This window comes from Rosa chinensis, chromosome 7 (genome assembly GCF_002994745.2).
Source record: "Rosa chinensis cultivar Old Blush chromosome 7, RchiOBHm-V2, whole genome shotgun sequence".
NCBI classification, from domain to species: domain Eukaryota; kingdom Viridiplantae; phylum Streptophyta; class Magnoliopsida; order Rosales; family Rosaceae; genus Rosa; species Rosa chinensis.
The window spans coordinates 7411895-7432140 of record NC_037094.1 but is presented as its reverse complement, the minus strand read 5'-3'; the positions used below and the strand labels follow the sequence as shown (position 1 = coordinate 7432140).

The window sequence follows — 20246 nt, the reverse complement described above, 5'->3', positions numbered from 1 at the left end:
TCCACTCTCTATTAGCTGTAATTAACTCTGACACCCCCATAGCCATGTCCAGACCATCCTTGTACGTAACTCGAAATCCTTCCAAACCAGGTACCCACGGATCAAGGAAAACCTTAATATTACTTCCATTTCCAACTCTCCATCGCAGCCCTTGCTGAAGCAACTCTCTCCCCCACATAACAGCACTCCAGATGGATGAAGGGTTTTTACCCACCTCAGCCTTCAGAAAATTACACTTGGGAAAATATCAGGCTTTTAACATCCTTCCCACAAGAGACTCAGCTCCCCTTAACAACCTCCACCCTTGCTTTGCCACAAGGGCTTTATTAAACTGCTGAATCTCTCTAAATCCCAGATCCCTTTCATTCTTTGACCAACACAATTTATCCCAACTCTTCCAATGAATTCCTCTCCCATTTGGCTTCCCCCACCAGAATCTTGCAATGTGTTTAGTTATTTCTTCACAAGTACCAATAGGCAACTGAAAAACACTCATCGTATAGAAGGGAATAGACTGAGCAACGACCTTAATAAGGATCTCTTTCCCACCTTTCGATAATATTTTCCCATCCCAACCTTGAACTCGCTTCCAAACCTGATCTGCCAAGCCTCGAAAAGTCCCCTTCTTATTCCTCCCAGTGACCGTTGGGAGTCCCAAATATTTTTCCTGGCATGGCACAACTTTCATATCCAGAATAGCACAACATTCTTCCTTCGTAGCTCGGTTGGTTTTGGGGCTAAAGCAAACAGCAGACTTTTCAGTACTAATTTTTTGACGCGAAGCCATCTCATATCTCTCAATAATCTCCTTTAATTTACTACAGTCCCCCGCTGAAGTGTCACAGAATAACAAACTATCATATGTGAAAAATAGATGGGACAGACACGGAGCCCCCCGTGCTATAGCAATACCATGCAACTGACCCTCCGAAACAGCTTTCCACAATAGTGATGAAAATCCTTCAGCAACCATTAAAAACAAATATGGCGAGATTGGATCCCCTTGCCTTATTCTCCTCGTAGGCTTCACTTTCCCAAAAGGCTTCCCCTGAAGAACAATAGAATAATTGACAGATTGCACAGAGGACATTACCAACTCCACGAACCTCCCAGGAAAACCCAGACCCTCCATCATCCTCCTCAAAAAATTCCATTCTACTCGATCATAAGCCTTGGCCATATCCAATTTCACAGCCACCTTCTGCCTACTTTTCTTACCACGACGCTTTAAATTGTGAATGATTTCAAATGCGGCGATAACATTGTCGTGGATTGATCTATTTGGAACAAATGCACTCTGGAACTCAGATATCACAGTCGGTAAAACTTTCTTCAACCTGTTAGCCAAAACCTTCGACACAAGTTTATAAATTACATTGCATAAACTAATCGGCCGAAATTCAGTCACCTTCTTAGGACTATCAGTCTTCGGGATTAACGCAATCAAAGTACGATTGAGCTCTCCAACATTACCTTCTCAATTCAGAATATCCAAACATTTTGAAACCACATCAGGGCCAACCACGTCCCAATATTTCTGGTAAAAAATGGGAGGCATTCCATCTGGCCCCGGAGATTTCGTAGCCCCCATTTGTTTCAATGCACTCTCAACTTCTCCCCTAGTAAAAGAGCTATTCAAAAATACCGATTGCCCCACAGTAACTCTAGCATCCACTACCTGGAATAACTCATCAGTAAACTGTCCTCCATTTGACGTAAATAGATTCTGAAATTAATTCACAAATTCACATCCAATCTCATTCAATCCAGTCCTCCATCTATTATCCTCACCAAGAATACTTGTAATCTTATTACTACACCCCCGGTGCTTAGCTTGATTGTGGAAAAACTTAGTGTTGCGGTCATCATACCGAAGCCAATTTACTCTAGCCCGTTGGCACCACATAATTTCTTCTGTTTCAAGCAATTTGTCCAGCTTTAATTCCACTTCCCTTCGTTGTTGCATAACCTCCCCAGAAGGAAAGGCTCTTTGTAAAGAGTCTAACTCCTTTCTCAGCTCATCCACACTACGACGAATCTGCCCAAACTTTTCCTTCTCCCATATTTTCAGCTTTTCTGCCACTGCTTTAATTTTGAGGTTCACACCTCTATGGCGCCCCTCCTCCCAGACTTGATTAATCAATTGGCCACATTCCTCCTCCTTTGTCCACATCTCCTCAAAAAGAAATCTACAACCCCGTCTCCGAAAACTACTATCACTACAAGAAGGAGGTTCCGCCTCAATAAGAATAGGGCAGTGGTCAGAAGACATAGTCACTAAATGATGGGCAACAAAGCCACCACATTTTTGAATCAAATTAAAATTACCAAAACCACGATCAATTCTCTCTTTAACATTCGCATCTCCTTCCCTTCTATTATCCCATGTGAATTCAAATCCAGTAAAAGAGAACTCATAAAACCCACAATCTTCAACCACTTGCCTGAACTCATCAATCTGTCTCTGGGAACGGAGAGCTAAACTATGAATGAATTCTACCTCACAAATTTACGAAATAAATTTATATATTTTACATCATGGAAATAAATATTGTATGACATCTTAACCATATATATATATATTTTTTTAAAGGGGTTTGGAACCCAGCCTAGATGGGAGGCTCAGCCGCACGCCCGATTCCATTTATTGAATTAATACTTTGCAACTGGGGGGGGGGGGGGGGGGGGGGGGGGACATAGTACCTGAACGCCATGCTACATTTATGAGTACTGTATAATGTACATTAAAAGTGTGATCAATGAAAACTTTCATTTGTGTATTTATTTTTGTGACTTTACTATGGCTGGAAATGTATGAATTCTACCTCTCAATTTTACGAATAATTGTGTGTATGGTTTACATCATGGAAATGCATATTGTATGACATTCAACAATTTTCTAAGCATGCAATGTACATATAAAAGGGCGATCAAATAAAACTTTCATTTGTGCATTGAAATGCAATATTATATCATTTTATTCGCTGTGTTTGATATTTTGTGTTTTTTTTTGTCTTTGGGTAGAATATTGGAGAAAACTAGAACTTTAAGATCTCAATCTAAGTGCAAAACTTTACTTATATAATAATATAAATACTTTTTTGTTGCTCCGAAACCTATATGAATATGAAGTTAAATCAAATGAATTTTCTAAAACCTACTCACTACATTGTAGGTAATTGTCTTTGTAATAATGAGGTTTTGACTAAGGCTCAGTCAGCCAGCTTCTTACTTTTTTCTAGCAATTTAAGAGAGGCTCAAATCTCTTGTAATATTGAGATTTGATAGTTGTATTGAATTTTCAAATGGGAGAAAGGCCATTTCTATTGTAATCAGACATCTAATTGGTTCAGTACAAATATATTGGCTTGTTCCGCCTTTAATTTAGATTCAAACAATTCTGGTTGATCTGCATGTACTTAGAGCATCTTTAGCAATGCTAGCCATTTTTTAGTCAAATTTTAGCCATAGTAGCTAAAAAGTCATTTTGGCTAGCCACTTTAGAAATACGTCTGCATCAATGCTCTCTATTATAGCTAGTTTTGAATTCATACTATTTTTTAAAGGAATGTTAAGTAGTTTAAATGTATTTAAAAATTACATAAAATAACTCAAAATGAATGTTATAAATTATACAGAGTCTCATCTCGCTCTCTATATTTAGGAGCGAAATAGCTAAAAGTTATAATGGAGAGCCACTTAGGAGTCTGGTGCAGCTGTTAAAATATATAAAAAGCTAAACATACTCTCCAAAATATTTAAGGAGTCAAAATAGAGAGTCTGCTAAAGATGCTCTTACTCACTGAGTTCATTTGGGATCCCTTCTACACAAGTGTAATCATTCTTGGCTTCAATACACACACATATATATATATATTTTTTAAAAGGGAGAGAGACAAAAATCGAGTGTATTTAGTGGCTCTAATATACTATTGTTCTATGCGGTTGTGAAATTTTAAATACATTGCTTAATAGATGATGGAAAAAAAAAAGTCAATTTTGCTGATAGGATACCAATCAATTTTAAATAATCATATATATTACATATGCATGGTATAATTGTTGAAACACCAAAATACAGTGGTCATCTCTTCTTGTAACGAAGGTGCCCCGAGCTTTAGGGTTTAGGAATGAGACCTTGCAGTACTCTGCTAGGGTTGAGCGGCCACCGCCCTCAGGCGAGGTTTTGCATCACTTGTTCAATGGGGATCTATTCCTTCACCGTTTGTGGTGTCGGCTCCATGGAGTGGGGACTCTCTTCTCCCCTCTTTCTCGTTTTCTCCAATGCCGCTCCCTTGCGTTGAGGTGGAGGCAGCGTGCGCTTTGCTGGCTCGATCGGTGTTGAGGATGATAGCCTATCTATCATCGCGGATGGCGGCTCATAGCGGTGGTTCGTCGAGGCCTAAGCGGGCGAGTCTCAAATTTGGTAAGGTGGGTCGGGTTGGTTTGTGCTTGGATGTTTAGGGCATGCCCAGACCTGATCGATCAGGCAACGTTGTCACCGAATCGGTACATGGTTAGGCTGATCCCGTTCGGCATGATAGATTGAAACGATGGTTGAGTCTTCTTTGACGAAGGTTGGAGGGGTTGCATTCGGGCCAACTCTGGCAGGATTTGCAGATCGAATCGACGTTGAAGGGCTTCCCAGGTCTGTTGTGCAGCTGCCTTCTCCAGAATGCTCTCTTCCATCAAGCTTTGGTGGAGCCCCTGGTGGATTCCGGCGGGGATAACGGCGCGGCGACTCGAATCAGTGGTGTTTGGGTGCGGAAGCGTTCGGGTGCCCAGAAAGGAGTTGATGCTAGGGTGCCCTCATCATATTTAAATGGGGTTGGGCTTTTGTCAAGGCTGCTTTGGCAGACTTGACTTTGGTCTTAGGCCAGAATTGGATCCATATTTGGGATCCTGGTCGCTCACAAATCCGGATCTTGGATCCGAGACAGTTGCTCATATTGATCTGGTATTGGTTCTGGTTCTTAGGAGTTCGTTTGCTAATTTTTGAGTTTTTAACACCCTCGATTACTTTCGAACTCCTGGTGGGCGAATCACCTCTCCTAGGTGATCATATCACTGGTTACGATTACGGTTACGGTTACTTTTACATTTACACTGCTCTTGTGACATATGCAGTGCAGCGGTGTCGTTCGACATTAAGTCACATCCTGGTTACCTTTCATTCTAGATGCGTCAGTGCTTCTTATTATCCTTTATTGTTTTTTCTTTATTATAGATGCTTTGGTGCATCTCGTTATGCTTTATTGTTTTCTTTCGATGCTTTTGCATCGCTCCATGTAACCCTCTGTTATTACTTAATATAGTTTATCGTCTTTCCCTTAAAAAAAAAAAAAAAAAAAAAAAAAGGTGCCTCAAGCTTGGTATCAAACTATCAATTGTCAATTTAGACCTCCTCCGTTAATTTTTAACTGGATATTTTTCTATTAATGAATGATCTGATAATTGTGAGACATTTTCGTTATCTATAATTACTGTTTAGTACCCTGTGCTTTTGGTCCAACATCAATTCAGTCCCCCGACTTCCAATTTCATCAAAAACACCCCCACACTATTATTTCTCCATCCAATAGGTCCATCCGTGATAAATCAGTCAATTTCAGCCGTTTAGGTGCTGACGTGGCTATCCAACTCAGCCCAGGTGGGGCCCACACGGAAGTGAAATTCCCAAACTGACCTTGGCCAACCAAATATGAAAAAATCCAAAATAAATTCCAATCTTTGAGGTTAGGGAGACTCGAACCCACACCAACACCTTTCATTTGCAAAAGCCCAACCACCAGACCACTTGCATGGTATTGCAATATTACAAACGAAAATAATATATGTATAATAGTTAAAAAAACTCTCCTTCTCCACCCACCTCTCTCCTCCTCTCCTCTTCTTCTTCCTCCGTGCATTCCCAGTTTGCCAGGTTTGCTTTGTTTCCTTCTTTCATGTTGTCGTTGCTTCCCAACCTTTGTCAAATACCCAATACGACGCCGTATTTGTCCAATGTCTGGTCACGGCGGAGTTTCGATCGGTCAGGCTCGGGGCGAGAACCGGTTCTACAACCCGCCCCCGATTCGAGAGCGACAACACCAGCAACAGCTTCAGCGGCAGCAGAAGCTTGAACAGGAGAAGCAGCAGCATCAGAGGCGGCCGGTGTCGGTGGTGGAGTCCGACGACTGTGCTACGTCGCATAGTTCAGGGTCAGGTCGGGAAGCGCTCAGCGAGGCCGTGAATTTAGATCGGTTCCTTGAGTTCACAACACCCCTGGCTCGAGCTCATTTTTGGCCCAAGGTATTGGAAAATCATAAATACTTTTGGAAGAAAAATCCTTGTCTTTGAGGCGGTTTTGGTTTTGGTTTTGTTAGAAAACGACAGTTGAATTAGACTAGAACATTCTCCAGATAATGGAAATTTTAGGAAAAGTAGATATATAATTATGTGGCATTGCTGAGAATTTTGAAGTTTCTGAGGGAACTAGAGCCTCTGCCCAGCGCTGCACACCAGACGCAGAAGCAACAACGACATGAAGGAAGGAACCAAAGCAAGCCCGGCAAACTGGGAAGGCACAGAGGAAGAAGAAGAGGAGAGGAGGAGAGAGGTGGGTGAAGAAGGAGAGTTTTTTAAACTATTATACATATATTATTTTCGTTTGTATTATTATAATACCATGCAAGTGGTCTGGCACTCTGGTGGTTGGGCTTTTGCAAATGAAAGGTCTTGGTGTGGGTTCGAGTCTCCCAAACCTCAAAGATTGGAATTTATTTTGGATTTTTTCATATTTGGTTGTCCAGGGTCAGTTTGGGAATTTCACTTCCGTGTGGGCCCCACCTGGGCTGAGTTGGATCGCCACGTCAGCACCTAAACGGCTGAAATTGACTGATTTATCACGGATGGACCTATTGGATGGAGAAATAATAGTGTGGGGGTGTTTTTGATGAAATTGGAAGTCGGGGGACTGAATTGATGTTGGACCAAAAGCACAGGGTACTAAACAGTAATTAGCCCATAAATAAAATAATTGCTAAGTAGGCACTACGTGGCAATTTAAATGGCAGAAAAATCAGAAACCTTTCAATCAAATATTAATATGGGTGGTTCTAGTTGGACCTCCAAATTTGATATTTGGTCCTCCAACTTTTTTCAATTATTAATAGACTTTGTCAAATTATATGAAAAGACAAATAAGGGCAAAGAGATAAACAAAAAAAAAAACTCTTCTTACCTTCCCAATATAACATTCAATTAATTTTTTTCTAGAATTTCCTTATATTGCCTATATAGTTTTATAATTTACCTAAAACAATTAAGTAAAAATAATAATTTTCATTTAATACAAAATTAAATTCAAAACATTCTTATTTGGAATTTCCTTAAATTAAATTTATTGAATATTATGATATAATTATTACTCAACCTTCTTTTAGCAAATTCAAAAGGATTCCAACATAATCAAGATTGAGAACCAACGCTCTGATTAATTTTGGTGAAGGAGAGACCTACACATAAGAAAGCAATATCATGTAATTTTGATTTATTTTTCTTCTCGTGGTTGAAGATTCAGATAAAAGATTGTTGTGTCTCATGTTCAATGATGTTTTGGTAAAAATAAGGAGGTTTACTTAGCCTTTCAAGTATTCTAAAAAGCAAATTAGAGGTGTACTAAGTATAGGATAGCAAATTTGGAGGTCTAACTAGAACCACCCTATTAATATTGGAAGAAAAAAAAAATTACAAAAGCAATCCCAATCAATTTGGCTTGCGTTTAAGAACAGCAAGAAAGTTAATTCCCTTCCCAGACTCAAAGATGGAGGGCTTCTCTTCAAGTTTCTTACAGTACAAGTCAAACAGCTCATCCAAGATTTCTTCTCCAAATTGCTGCTTGATTAGTGCATCTGCAGCAGCTCTCATATGATATCCTAATACGCGAGTTTCAATGGAGGCGCCATCTGCCAAGGCACTGGGTAAGTTTTCAATCTTCTCTATGCTAAAACATCCATTTCCTTCTACAGCAGCTTCCAGCTCTTGGGGAGACATGTAATACATAGGTATGTTAAACGAGTCTACTTTCTCTTCCAGAACAACTCCCTGCATAAACGAAAAAAACACCTAGCCAGAATAAGGATGTCTGTCTTCAGTTGTAATTAAAATCATATATGTCATGGAAAAATATTCTCTCCTTTCTGATTTTTACAGATGACTCTATATGACTCACAATACACAAAAGGATCATAGCACACTAGCTATATGTAGCAAGAAGTATACTAGTTTCAAACTTATAGCAGTACATCATTGCTTACCTTTCTAGCCATTTCCATGAGGGAAGTTCCCAAAAGTTGTAACATCATATTTGGCAGAGTTTTGGAATGAGGGGTGCCATTGGGGCGGCCTGGAATGATTAGTACCATCAGTCCTCCAGACACGACCTCTCGTGACCTGGCATGCAAGAAACACTCCATATCCTCGGCATATTGAGCTTCATAAGCCTTCACTACTTCATTTGTGGAATTTGAGTAATGAATTTCTCCTTTATTCCAAGCAGGACAGTTTTTGTCAACTACCTCTTTCGGCACTCTGGAAAGCCAATGGTTGGAAGAAGAAGAGTGAACCAAGTGAATGGAATTATTAGGAAATATACGACCATAGAAAGAACCTGGCACGCCCGCGGCATAGTATTGACGGTTTGGAGGGAGGGATTTGAACAGCATGTTAAAATCATTTAGGATGTGATCATTAAAGAAAACTTGAAATTCAGGGATTTGGGAATCCAGCCCTTGACATTGATACTTGAGCTGCACAGCTTCGAGTATGTTTTCAACTGAAGAAAATGTATTAGGCCCAACTGAGCAACCCAAATCTGCAATGTTAAAGGTGTTCGAAGGTAACGAGATTTCTATGTCAAGCTTCTCTGCAATTTCCTTGTCTAAAAGTTGCTTAGCTACATCCACAGCTCCTCTCTGCAAAAGCAAGATGGGGAATTCATAACTTTTTATTTTTTCAGCCAACAGAAATTTCTAATTGATCTAATATATATTTTGCTTTTGGCCATGGGAAATACGTAAAATGATTGAATGTTAGTAAGTAAACTAAAGCAGAAATAGCAGTCACTAATTACAAATGCTTAAGGGACACAAGAAAAAGATGGAATCATTGTTGAGGTTGCCAATGTTTCTTATATTTCTTTTCCTTCTTTTAGAAGTGTTTTTACAATAGATCCAAGGTCTTGGTTACTTCAGCTTCGGACTACAATTCAGACAAAATATTTTGGGCTTAAAATGCAATACTAGATCAGAATACAGAGATGAACTGAACCTGATATATAGAGTTTTTGGTATAGCTGTTGGGTCCATCTCCACCTTTCATTGGAAAAGCTTCAGATGACTTACTGGTTTCCTCTGCTGCTGCCATCTCTCTCTCTCTCTCTCTCTCTCTCTCTCTCTCTCTCTCTCTCACACACACACACACACACACGCTATGTACTACTGCAAGTCTTTATTTAAGAAATCAACTACTGCAAAGCCATTTTCTTTTATTATAAATGAAGGACAGCGAGATATCTTTTATTTTTTACTACATCAACATCTGCAAGTCTGCAACTTGACACTAAACATAGGCCAAGCATTGGTAGACACAAAGTCAATGGTGGTGTTCCAGCTAACATGCCCACACCAGTTAGTTGCACCTGTATATAGCTTGCTATCCAACAAATAAATAACACAGAAAAGACTGGTGCACTATGCTCAAACCAAACTGGATAATATAAAACCTGGACTTCTATCTAAATATTATAATAATACACACGTTCTGCACTGCAAGGAAACTTGAGTTCTTGAAGACGCACAATGTGTTTATTTGCCTCATTATTCTCCATCCTTAAATTCAAATCCAAGGGCAGATGAGCACAACATTCATCGACTACCAAAACATGACTCAATATTTTCGTCAACCATTGGAACTGCCTTGAACGTACCCTTGTGATTTTAGAACAGAAATGTGATATATTTGACATATGCAGTTTTTGTTGTAATTAACCTCTGTTCCACTTTCTCATTGGTATCTGCAACTTATTACATCAGTTTATCTGGATCATAATATATATCTGTATTCTAAGAGTACAGCTCCACATATCAATCTGGCAACTTATTACCATAGAACCAGTAGGTCGCACTGGCTACTTGCTATGTGATCTTAGCCTAAGCATGAATCTAGAACCACTAGTTTGTGTTCACTAATGAGCTAGCCATAACCAGTTAATGGAAAGCCCTGCAAATACGCCGAAGAAAAGCCACAGTACAAGCAAGTTACCCAAGGCATTCTGCTCAGATCCCTGTAAACCAAACAAATGAAATTTTTTTTTATATTATTATTATTTTTTGTGAATCCACCAAAAGAAAAAAGTGACTAGACTTACAAATCACACAAGCACATTGGCTTCTTACCTGGTAACCTTTGGGTGCCACTATCATGACACAAACAGTGAAGTAGCCATTCGAAAATCCTAGGAGTGATGTGAGCATCATCATCCATCCCAGGTCACCATATTTTGCTGTGAAATAGAATGCTGGCACGAAAAGCATTCGCAATAGAATTGCAATCATTAGACCCTTTCTTGATTCCATCTTCAGACATTTCACAAGAGGTATGTACCTCGATGTTAAATCCGCCGCATTGTACACTGCGATCAGAACAAGCGGATACCTGATCAAATGTTCACAAGATAACATCACAAGGATCAACTCAATGATAAAAGTTAAACCAATGTTATAGTACATGTATATGTAATGCAATGCATGCACATTAATATAACAACCTCTCATAAGCAAAAGGATTTAAACTTACCATGAGCCGAGCTTGTGGTTTTGAGTGTTTTCATATAGGAAACCAGGGAATATTGATAATGTCAGAGCATATGTCAATAACAAGCCAAGTCCATAATCTAAATTCTGATTGAACAATTGCTTATTTCTCAATCTTTGTGGAAGAGCAGCACCGTTCTGGACCTGTACGTGACAATTTGAGAAGCTCATTAGCTAGCAGTTAGACATATTTGAGTGCAAGACACCTTACGATATTATATAGAGTTGTAACGTATACTTCAATGTCTGCTTTTGTTTGGATTCCAGCAGTTGCAAGATCAGCTGATACAGTTTTAGAGCCTTCCGAGGCTGCTTTTGAGCGGTAGTACTTTACTATAGGCAATCTAGGGAAGTAAATTGCATATAGAAGAATACACACAAACTGAATGAATGTGGAAATTGACAGGAATAGCACTGCAATTCAATACCCATATACAGGAAATTGTTATATATTGATTGAAGTGAACCAACAATAGGTATATCAGTGAAGAAGCAGTGACAGTCACATACTCGCCCCCTTGCGAAAACCATTGTTGTATTTATCAAAGACCGCCTTGGTTATCAGCCTCAAGACTGAGGTTAAAGCACCAGCTGCAGCCAATCCAGATAAGAAAGACTGCAGAAGCAAAACATCAACTAAATGTACTGTAACATAGGTCAGAAGGCTAATATTATAAGTTTGAGAAGAAAACCAGAAATGCTAGAAAACTTTGAGAAGAAGACCAACCTGGATGAATTCAGGGCACATGAAAGATAGGTCGCCAACGATCCCACCTTCGACATGGGCACCTGCAACCCCTAATGCACCATTAATGGCACATATCCCAATATAAGGTCCAATTCCTCCACTACCAGACGTAGCTAAATCCACCTATTACAAACACGAAAGTGAAAACTTATATATAGAACTCTACATGATGAATTAGATGTTGCGAAGTGACGCCAAACAGAACTTAGCACGAAAAGAAGGGAAGTGTAGGCAATGCTGCAATAATACTCACAACAATTAGCATCAAGGTACCAAGGAAGAAGATTGTGTATCCAGCTAAGATCCGCTTTCGGGTATTAACCTTTGCTTCATTGTAAGCTAGTGCTGCCATTGCTATAAGTGCAAATGGTTGATAAACCAGGGTAAGAACCCGCGAAGGATGGTATTTCTTTTTTTTGGATATAAGGATGGTATTTCTGCAATGAAAAGAAAAGCACATCAGACAGGGTTGATTGTCATATGTTTTTGCAATCAAAAGAACAGGGGGAACAAGTTTACACCAAAAAAAGTAAAAAACTAAAAGCCAGGAAATAACAAAAAAATTTACTGCTAATAAATTTACGAAATTCTGTTTGAATTATTCTATGCTTACAAATGATAAAGATCAACAAGGCAAAACTGTCTAGTAAATTGTAGGCATCCCCTTCGTACATTAAAATATTAGTGGTGGACCACCCAACTCCTTGTCGTATTACCACTACAAGAGGAAAGAATTGGACATGATCGAGCCACTTACCGGAAACAAGGTGTAATAGTAATCCCCTATAGTGACCACACTGTTCCATGCAAATAGGGTTCCTAGTCCAAGAACCCAACAAACTGCTATAGCTTTATATCGTCCCTGCTTGTTTGTTGATGAAGATATCAGATATCAGTTCTTAATTGAAAACATAAAACAAAATTCTTAGGAGAATCAACATCATCCCTCAAATTCATGAGTTGAAATCTCTAAGCACAGACCTCAAGCCTCGGTGGAGTCTTGCTTTCACTAATTTCGGTTATGGCAACGCCCTGGATTTCAATAGGGACAGTCTTAGACATTTTTTCCAAAGAGACTGATATATGAATTCCAATAGACTACAACGTGAACCTTTATACTTCATCAACACTATGTGGTCGTTCTTCTTTCTTTCATATCGAAAGGATGATGAAATTCTAGCTAAAAAGTGACGGAATGTTAAGCCAAGCTTATATAGATATTATTCAAAGTTTCATTATCATAGTTAGTAAGAGGTTTAATATTGGATCCAAATCATTATTGACCAGATTTTAAGCGCTCCATCAATATGGATCACTTTCCATTTTGTTTATATCCCATATGATTTTTTACTTTTCAGACTAATTTATTACTTTAAAAACGATGAATTACCCAATGTATATGTAAGAATGTATAAAGAATTTGACTCAGAGAACTTTTATAGAATAATAGATGCCTCTCCACTAGATGGTCAATCGATCTGTAGACAAAACGAAATGGAAAATTTATGATGTGCATTAACTATAGAAATGAAAATATGTACAAGTAAAGAGAATCAAGTGAGAAACTAACCAATAATGGTAAACAATGAACTTCCTAGAGAGTCGTTGAATTATGGCTTGAAGAATGCTCAAATGTAACAGTTTAACGGCTATCTCTTGGGGTTAGCCCAAGTAGTGAGAGGGGTTGAGAATTGAATAAAAGTTAGGAGTTAAGGTTTTTACGGTTTAGGGCTTTAGGCCCATTTGGTAGAAGTGGTAATGGTAAATGGTTTGGGGTTGGGGTTGGTGGTGTGTGATACTGTTTTGGGCTGGGGTCTCACTTTGGATTATGGACCTGGATACTAGAGAGCTGGACCATTAATGTGTGGCTTGCTGCTCAGGCATTTTGGGCTGGACTTTATGCATGGTAAAAAAATGAAATTATTTTTTCACAAACACTAAGAATAATATTAGAAAGCATGAGAAAAAATTCAGAAGTTCTTAAATTATTTTCTTTTATTTTTTAAATTTGGAAAAATCATAAGAAAAAGTAGGGTTTAGATTTTTCGAATTATGTCTGTTCTAAAATTGCTTTAAAATCATGATTAAGGGGTAGAAATATTTTTGATCAAAAAATAACAACATGTATTTTAGGCCAAAAAACTAGGGGTGTGCAAAACACGGTACAAACCAGCCAAACCGGGCAAAACCGACCGGTAAATATGGTTTGGTTAAGGTTTTTTAACTTTAAAAATTGAAAGCCGGTTCAATACCGAACCAAACTATTTATGAATTGGGTTGGTTTTGTTTCTCTTTGCTTAAACCGCGGAACAGGAACCGACCGGTATGTTTGAAATATAATAAGAAAAAGTGTTAAATATAAATATATATATATATATATATATATATATTCATTTGTCCAGTTGTTGTAAGTAAATTCTAAATATCCAATTATAACTTTATTCTCAAATGATATATTACCATATCGAATCCAATGCCCAAAGGCCTAGAAGTCTATTATATAATCGCTACGATTAATTTGATCCTCTCATATCACATATCTCAATCTCTCATTCTCTAACCTTTAATACTACCATATTAAGCTAGTATTTATAGGTAAGCCATCAAATAATTCAATCACTCTGAATCTATTCTAGATTTTGGTTTTTGAATATTAGTTTTGGTTTTAATTATTATATTTTAAATTTAGATTATGCTTATTTAATATAATTTTTATTATTTAGATTGAATTTAACTAGAATTTTTTTTTCATAAATAGTATGTTAATATAATATAGGTTAAAACCGCCTAACAGACCGAACCAAACCATCTTTAATTGGATTGGATTGGATCGGGTTAAGGTTTTTTTTTTTAATGCCCGGTTGTCCAAAATGCTTAAACCGCTCACTTTAGTATAGAGACGGTTTAGAGTCAAAACCTAACCAACTCAATCCGTGTGCAGCCCTACAAAAAACCGTGTGGTATAGTTCACAATTTTTGGTGAAAAATCATGGTTTCAAATAAAAACTTTTATTTTGAGAGAAAGTTTTGGGATAGTTCCATGAGGTTGAAAAACCAGATGACATCTCGTTTCATGGACACCGTTAACATAGCTTTCATAGGTCCAAGCATGCATGAGCACCATTAGCCTCATTAAGCACGTTTACTGTTACCCATTAGTCGTGGACGTTGTTAGCTTTTCATTAGACATTGGCATTGTTAACCTCACTTACCATAGACATTGTTTAACCTCACTTGTCATAGACATCGTTAGCCTTACTTGCCATATTATTTGGGTGCACCAGAGGTAACCTTTTGTTGGTTTCTCCACCTTATTCTGGTATTGGATGCCTCTCTAACATTGGAGCGGAACTTTCTGTGGGTTTCTCCAATCATATATTTTTAAACCTTTGATATGTGTCATTTGTTTTGCAGAGCTTGAGAACAATGCCATCCGAAAACTATAGCAGAATGTTGTTTTAAGTGCTGAACAATATTCCTATTTTAGCTAACATTGAACGACAAAAAAAAACCATGATGTTGAAGGAAATTGAATTGTGTGTGCCTATTCAAACTAGGATTAGTTTCATGATTGTAATAGGAGAGAATGTTCTACAATTCCTAGTCCTATTCGGAATAGTTTTCCTTATAACATTAGAACATGTACTTTGTAATCCCTATATATAGGGCTTCTATTCTCAATATTGAATACACAATTCTCTCATCAATCTCTCTCAATTCTATTATTCTTAAACACGTTATCAGCACGAGCCCTAACCTTGAGATCAAAAATCCAAAACTAGAAAATTTTTCAACATCACCTTTTCCACCGTTGCACCTAGCCCGTGCTAGACTTACTGTTGCTGCCCATCTGTGCACCCCTGCTCTGTACTCTAGCCCTGCAACCCTTACGCACCCATGTGCTGCCCACTGCCCCTGCAGCATAGCCGCACGCCTGCTGCCCCTGCAGCACAGCAGGACGCTCGTTCCTATGTAAATCAGCCTGCTTGCAAGCCCCAAAACGTCTTGATCGGAACTCAGATCAAAATCCTTCCTTCATCAAAGTTGTTCATCTTTGTCTCTTCTATCTGACCTCCGAATTTTAGCCTTATCGGAGTTGTTTTGAGACCTGTACACCAATCGAAGTGAAAGATGTTCAGAGGCAAATCTGCTCCAAATTTCAACAAAAAAATCCTTGAAAACTGCCGCTGCCACCTTCAAGCATCACTGCAGCAGCTCCTAGCCCACTCTAGCCTCATCTGCATGCCTGCCCCTGCAGTGCCTACGCGCCCATGCCACGCATCAGTCGGCCAGCTCCTTAGCTTGCCTCGGCCAAACCTGTATCGGCCACGCAGCAGGGATTGAAAGATAGTTTGCAATCCTCGACCCAGGATCGATAGTATGCCTGCAAACCTATAAGCCTGCATCAACACCCGCGTGTATTGAGAATTTCAAGTTCCGAAATTCATGAGTAAGTTTTCACAAGTTGTTCCTGTTTTTGAAAATTAAATTTACTTTTCTTCGGGGACTTACAAAATCCCTTATTCTACATCCCACCTTTTTGTAACGTGGGTTCGATTTGCTAAAAGCAGAATCGTGGGTCTTCACGCTATATACGAACTAAGAGTGTTCATGATCTTCGGACTAAGAGCGTTCGTGAGCATCGATTTTTATGAACTAAGAGCGTTCGTAGGCTACGGACAAAGAGCATTCTTAAGCATAAAAATTTGACCATATAAACGTCATTGGTTTCAATCCAAATCCAAAGAAAAAAATTGGAAACTATCAACAAAGACAATGGTTATAACTCTTTCTCACTAGGCGTACTCAAGAGTAATTGTGATATCTAGGAAATGTTTGAACTAAGAGAACGGTTTTAAAAGTGAGCAACGCTCCACCAAAATCTCGCCTTACCTTACCTGGTCACAACCAAATTGGAATTACCAAACGGATTGAGTAACTACTACTTGTCTAAGCTTGATTATCCTTTTTGGATTAAATTTAGAAACTTTGACGTAATCATTGGCTTTCATTGAAATAAAGTGTCGATTTTGATTCGAACTTTATTCATTCAAGTATTTTCCCAGAGAGCTAGAATGCCTTGTGGATAGTGCTACTATGCATACCATACTTCAAAATAGGCAGTTATTTCTTAAGATGACGCCTACTCGATCTTCAGTGACTATGATGGCAGGGTTATCTAAATTGATTCATGGTCGAGGACCAGCTCAATTCTTGTTACCACATGGCACAATCATTAATGTCACTGAAGCTCTCTACGCTTATAGGGATGAAAGAACCCTTTTGAGCTTCAAAGATATAAGAGCCAATGATTTTCATATGGAAACACATTGTGATAATGGACAAGAGTTTCTTTGCATCACTTCTAATGACTACGGACATAAAAGAGTCTTAGAGAAACTTATGTGTCATTTTAGTGGGTTGTATGCAACCACTATTCGAATCATTGAATCCAATCATGTTATGAGAGATGATTTATGGGATTCTGACACAGATAGGCTTTGGCATGACCGTCTGGGACACCAAGGTCGTGATATGATGATCCGTATATTAAAGACTTCACACGGACATCCATTCTTTAGAACGAAGAGAAGTAAGAACCAAAAATTGGTTCTAGGAGATGCATCTACGCCTCAAGGGGCCAAGACTATGCAAGACCGGCCACTTAGGGTCGGCGCCGTCTACCCCCTACGGCAACAACATGGCTTTGACGCCATGGACCATTCTTTGACTCCTCCTTCTACTTCTATAATCAATTGTGACTTCATGGCTCAACCAAAATCCTCATTGGTTACTTCTAAAGCCCATCATTCGTTCTGCAAAGCCTGTTCTTTAGCAAAATTAGAATCGAGACCATCCTATGCAAAGGACACTAAAGAAAATATATCATTCTTGCAAATAATCCAAGGTGATATTTGTGGACCTATTCAACCACCTTGAGGACCATTTAGATATTTTATGGTGTTGGTTGATGCATCGACACGTTGGTCACATGTCATGCTATTGTCCACAAGGAACACTGCATTTGCTAAACTCCTAGCACAAATTATTAAGTTAAGGGCTCACCACCCTGATCATCCTATTAAGTCTATAAGATTAGACAACATTGGGGAGTTTACATCAAAAACTTTTGATGATTATTGCATGTCCATTGGGATTGAAGTTGAACATCTAATTCCTCATGTTCACACCCAAAATGGTCTCGCAGAAGCTGCCATTAAACGACTATAAATGGTCGCTAGAGCATTGGTAATGAGCACCAATCTCTCTATTTCTGCTTGGGGCTATGCAATATTGTATGCAAATGTGCTTATTCGTCTAAGGCCTACTGCCACTCAACCCTTCTCTGAGTCCCAGATGGTGACTGGGTATGAGCCTGATGTCTCACACTTACTCATATTTGGGTATACAGTTTATGTGCCAATTGTGCTGCCACAGCTCACCAAAATGGGTCCTCAAAGACGATTAGGCATTTATGTTGGATATGATTTTCCAACTATTGTCCGCTACTTAGAACCATTGACAGGCGTATCTCTTTACTGCTAGATTTGCGGATTGTCACTTTGATGAGACAGTCTTCCCGTCATTAGGAGGAGATAAGAACATAAATGTTCAACAGGAATTGTCGTGGTCTGTCCTCACTCTATCTCATCTTGATCCCCGAACCGCACAGTTCGAAATTGAAGTGCGGAGAATTCTCGATCTTCAGAACGTAGCAGAATCGATGCCTGATGCGTTTTCTGATATCGCTAAAGTGACGAGATCACATATACCTGCTGCAAACGTGCCTGCAAGGATTGATGTCCCTAAAATTAGAGGACATGACGTCATCTCAAGGGCAACTAAGCATGGCGCTAACGTCCCCTCTCATAGTGATGGTGACGTTGTGGCTAGGCCCACGACTCCTCCTAGGAAGCGCGGGAGGCCCATAGGTTCGATGGATTCTCGCCCAAGAAAGAAAGCGAGTTTGACACAAAAATCCATTAATCATCGATGTAAATAATCCATCTCATGAGAATATTCCGGATTATGGCTATGTCCAAGAGACATCATTGGGGGACGTTCCAATGCCAGATGCAATTCTAGAGAATAGTGAGATCTCCATGAATTACACTAGTGTACATGAGATGATGGATAGAAATTCTATGGCTATTGATGACGTATTTGCATATCATGTTGCAAAATGAATTATAGAATATGATGGTATTAAACCTCACTCTGTCGAACAATGTCAACGAAGAGCGGATTGGCCTAAATGGAAAGATGCGATCCAGGCTGAATTAGATTCACTAGCAAAGAGACAGGTATTTGGGCCTATAACGCAGACACCCGCAGATGTAAAACCTGTTGGACATAAATGGGTCTTTGTTAGAAAGCGTAATGAGAAAAATGAGGTGGTTAGATATAAAGCCCGCCTCGTGGCACAAGGTTTCTCACAACGCCTTGGAATCGACTACGAGGAGACGTATTCTCGCGTAATGGATGTTATAACGTTCTGTTACCTTGTTAGTTTGGTAGTTTCTGAAAAACTTGACATGCAGCTTATGGATGTGGTTACAACATATCTCTATGGGGATCTAGATTCAGAGATATATATGAAAGTTCCAGATGGACTTCAATTACTCAAGTCAAGTGGCTCTAAACCACGGAGCGCGTTTTCAATAAGATTAAAACGATCACTATATGGATTAAAACAATCTGGACGGATGTGGTATAATCGTCTAAGTGACTACTTAATTGCGAAGGGATATATTAACAATGAAATATGCCCCTGCGTGTTCATTAAAAGAACAAGTTCCGGATTTGCAATCGTAGCAGTTTATGTCGATGACATGAACCTAATTGGAACTCTAAATGAGTTAAAGGAAACTGCTAAATATTTAAAATCTGAATTTGAGATGAAAGATCTTGGGAAAACACGGTTTTGTATCGGTTTAGAACTCGAGCACCGTAGTGATGGAATTTTGATCCATCAGTCTACATATACTCAGAAAATCCTAAGGCGCTTTAATGAAGATAAAGCAAAGTCTGTGAGTACTCCTATGATTGGCCTTAGTTTTAAGCCCAGAAAAGATCCGTTTCGTCCAAAGGATGAGGACGGAGAATTATTAGAGGCTGAAGTGCCCTATTTAAGTGCAATAGGCGCATTATTGTACTTAACTCAATGCACAAGACCGGACATCTCATTCGCAGTGAACTTGTTAGCTCGACATAGTTCTGCGCCAACAAGCCGCCATTGGATTGGTGTAAAGACAATCTTTCGATATTTAAGAGGTACGATTGATATAGACCTATTTTATCCCTACAGAAAGAAAATGAATTATGGAAATTTGGGATCCCCAATAGGCAAAATGCCACCGTCCAAGGTTTTGGCACAGGCCATGTTGTCGGCGTCCCCCTACTCCCTTCCATCAAAACGTCAATGATATTTTGATGGGTTTTGCTGATGCAGGGTACCTCTCTGACCCTCAAAAAGGTCACTCCCAAACGGGCCATGTTGTCGGCGTCGTCCATGGTGGTCGGCGTCCCCCTACTCCCTTCCTTCAAAACGTCAATGATATTTTGATGGGTTTTGTTGATGCAGGGTACCTCTCTGACTCTCAAAAAGGTCTAGGACAAACGGGTTATGTCTTTACCATGAGAAG

At 39.1% G+C, this 20246-nt stretch overlaps 3 protein-coding genes across 3 annotated transcripts; all 3 read right to left on the bottom strand.

Annotated features, from left to right (window-relative positions):
- Positions 1–247: 247 nt before the first annotated feature.
- Positions 248–2714, bottom strand: LOC112177323. The gene is made up of 4 exons (XM_024315620.1): positions 2704–2714; positions 1886–2483; positions 1508–1726; positions 248–1351 (listed from the first exon to the last, which is right to left on the bottom strand). Exons 1-4 carry the CDS (start codon positions 2712–2714, stop codon positions 248–250), a joined length of 1932 nt encoding a protein of 643 aa, XP_024171388.1.
- A 4964-nt stretch (positions 2715–7678) lies between these two features.
- On the bottom strand, positions 7679–9484 carry LOC112176503 (loganic acid O-methyltransferase). The gene is made up of 3 exons (XM_024314462.2): positions 9310–9484; positions 8298–8954; positions 7679–8085 (listed from the first exon to the last, which is right to left on the bottom strand). The coding sequence occupies exons 1-3, from the start codon at positions 9403–9405 to the stop codon at positions 7747–7749; spliced, it is 1092 nt and encodes a 363-aa protein (XP_024170230.1). The 5' UTR covers positions 9406–9484; the 3' UTR covers positions 7679–7746.
- A 455-nt stretch (positions 9485–9939) lies between these two features.
- Positions 9940–12663, bottom strand: LOC112177322 (equilibrative nucleotide transporter 3). Its single transcript, XM_040511264.1, has 9 exons — positions 12583–12663; positions 12359–12463; positions 11855–12010; positions 11581–11724; positions 11364–11469; positions 11092–11267; positions 10837–10997; positions 10437–10695; positions 9940–10324 (listed from the first exon to the last, which is right to left on the bottom strand). The coding sequence occupies exons 1-9, from the start codon at positions 12661–12663 to the stop codon at positions 10226–10228; spliced, it is 1287 nt and encodes a 428-aa protein (XP_040367198.1). The 3' UTR covers positions 9940–10225.
- Between the last annotated feature and the right edge of the window lie 7583 nt (positions 12664–20246).

Coding starts and splice junctions, on each gene's coding strand:
- LOC112177322 (XM_040511264.1), bottom strand. CDS start 12,663: ATGTCTAAGACTGTCCCTATTGAAATCCAGGGCGTTGCCATAACCGAA. Junction 11,470..11,580: donor TGTGCCCTGAATTCATCCAG/GTTGGTCTTCTT, acceptor TTGCTTCTGCAG/TCTTTCTTATCTGGATTGGC. Junction 10,696..10,836: donor AACCACAAGCTCGGCTCATG/GTAAGTTTAAAT, acceptor ACATTTGATCAG/GTATCCGCTTGTTCTGATCG.
- LOC112176503 (XM_024314462.2), bottom strand. CDS start 9,405: ATGGCAGCAGCAGAGGAAACCAGTAAGTCATCTGAAGCTTTTCCAATG. Junction 8,955..9,309: donor CCAAAAACTCTATATATCAG/GTTCAGTTCATC, acceptor TTGCTTTTGCAG/AGAGGAGCTGTGGATGTAGC. Junction 8,086..8,297: donor TCATGGAAATGGCTAGAAAG/GTAAGCAATGAT, acceptor TCGTTTATGCAG/GGAGTTGTTCTGGAAGAGAA.
- LOC112177323 (XM_024315620.1), bottom strand. Junction 1,727..1,885: donor TGTGGTGCCAACGGGCTAGA/GTAAATTGGCTT, acceptor AATTAATTTCAG/AATCTATTTACGTCAAATGG. Junction 1,352..1,507: donor ACGTGGTTGGCCCTGATGTG/GTTTCAAAATGT, acceptor CTTGTGTCGAAG/GTTTTGGCTAACAGGTTGAA.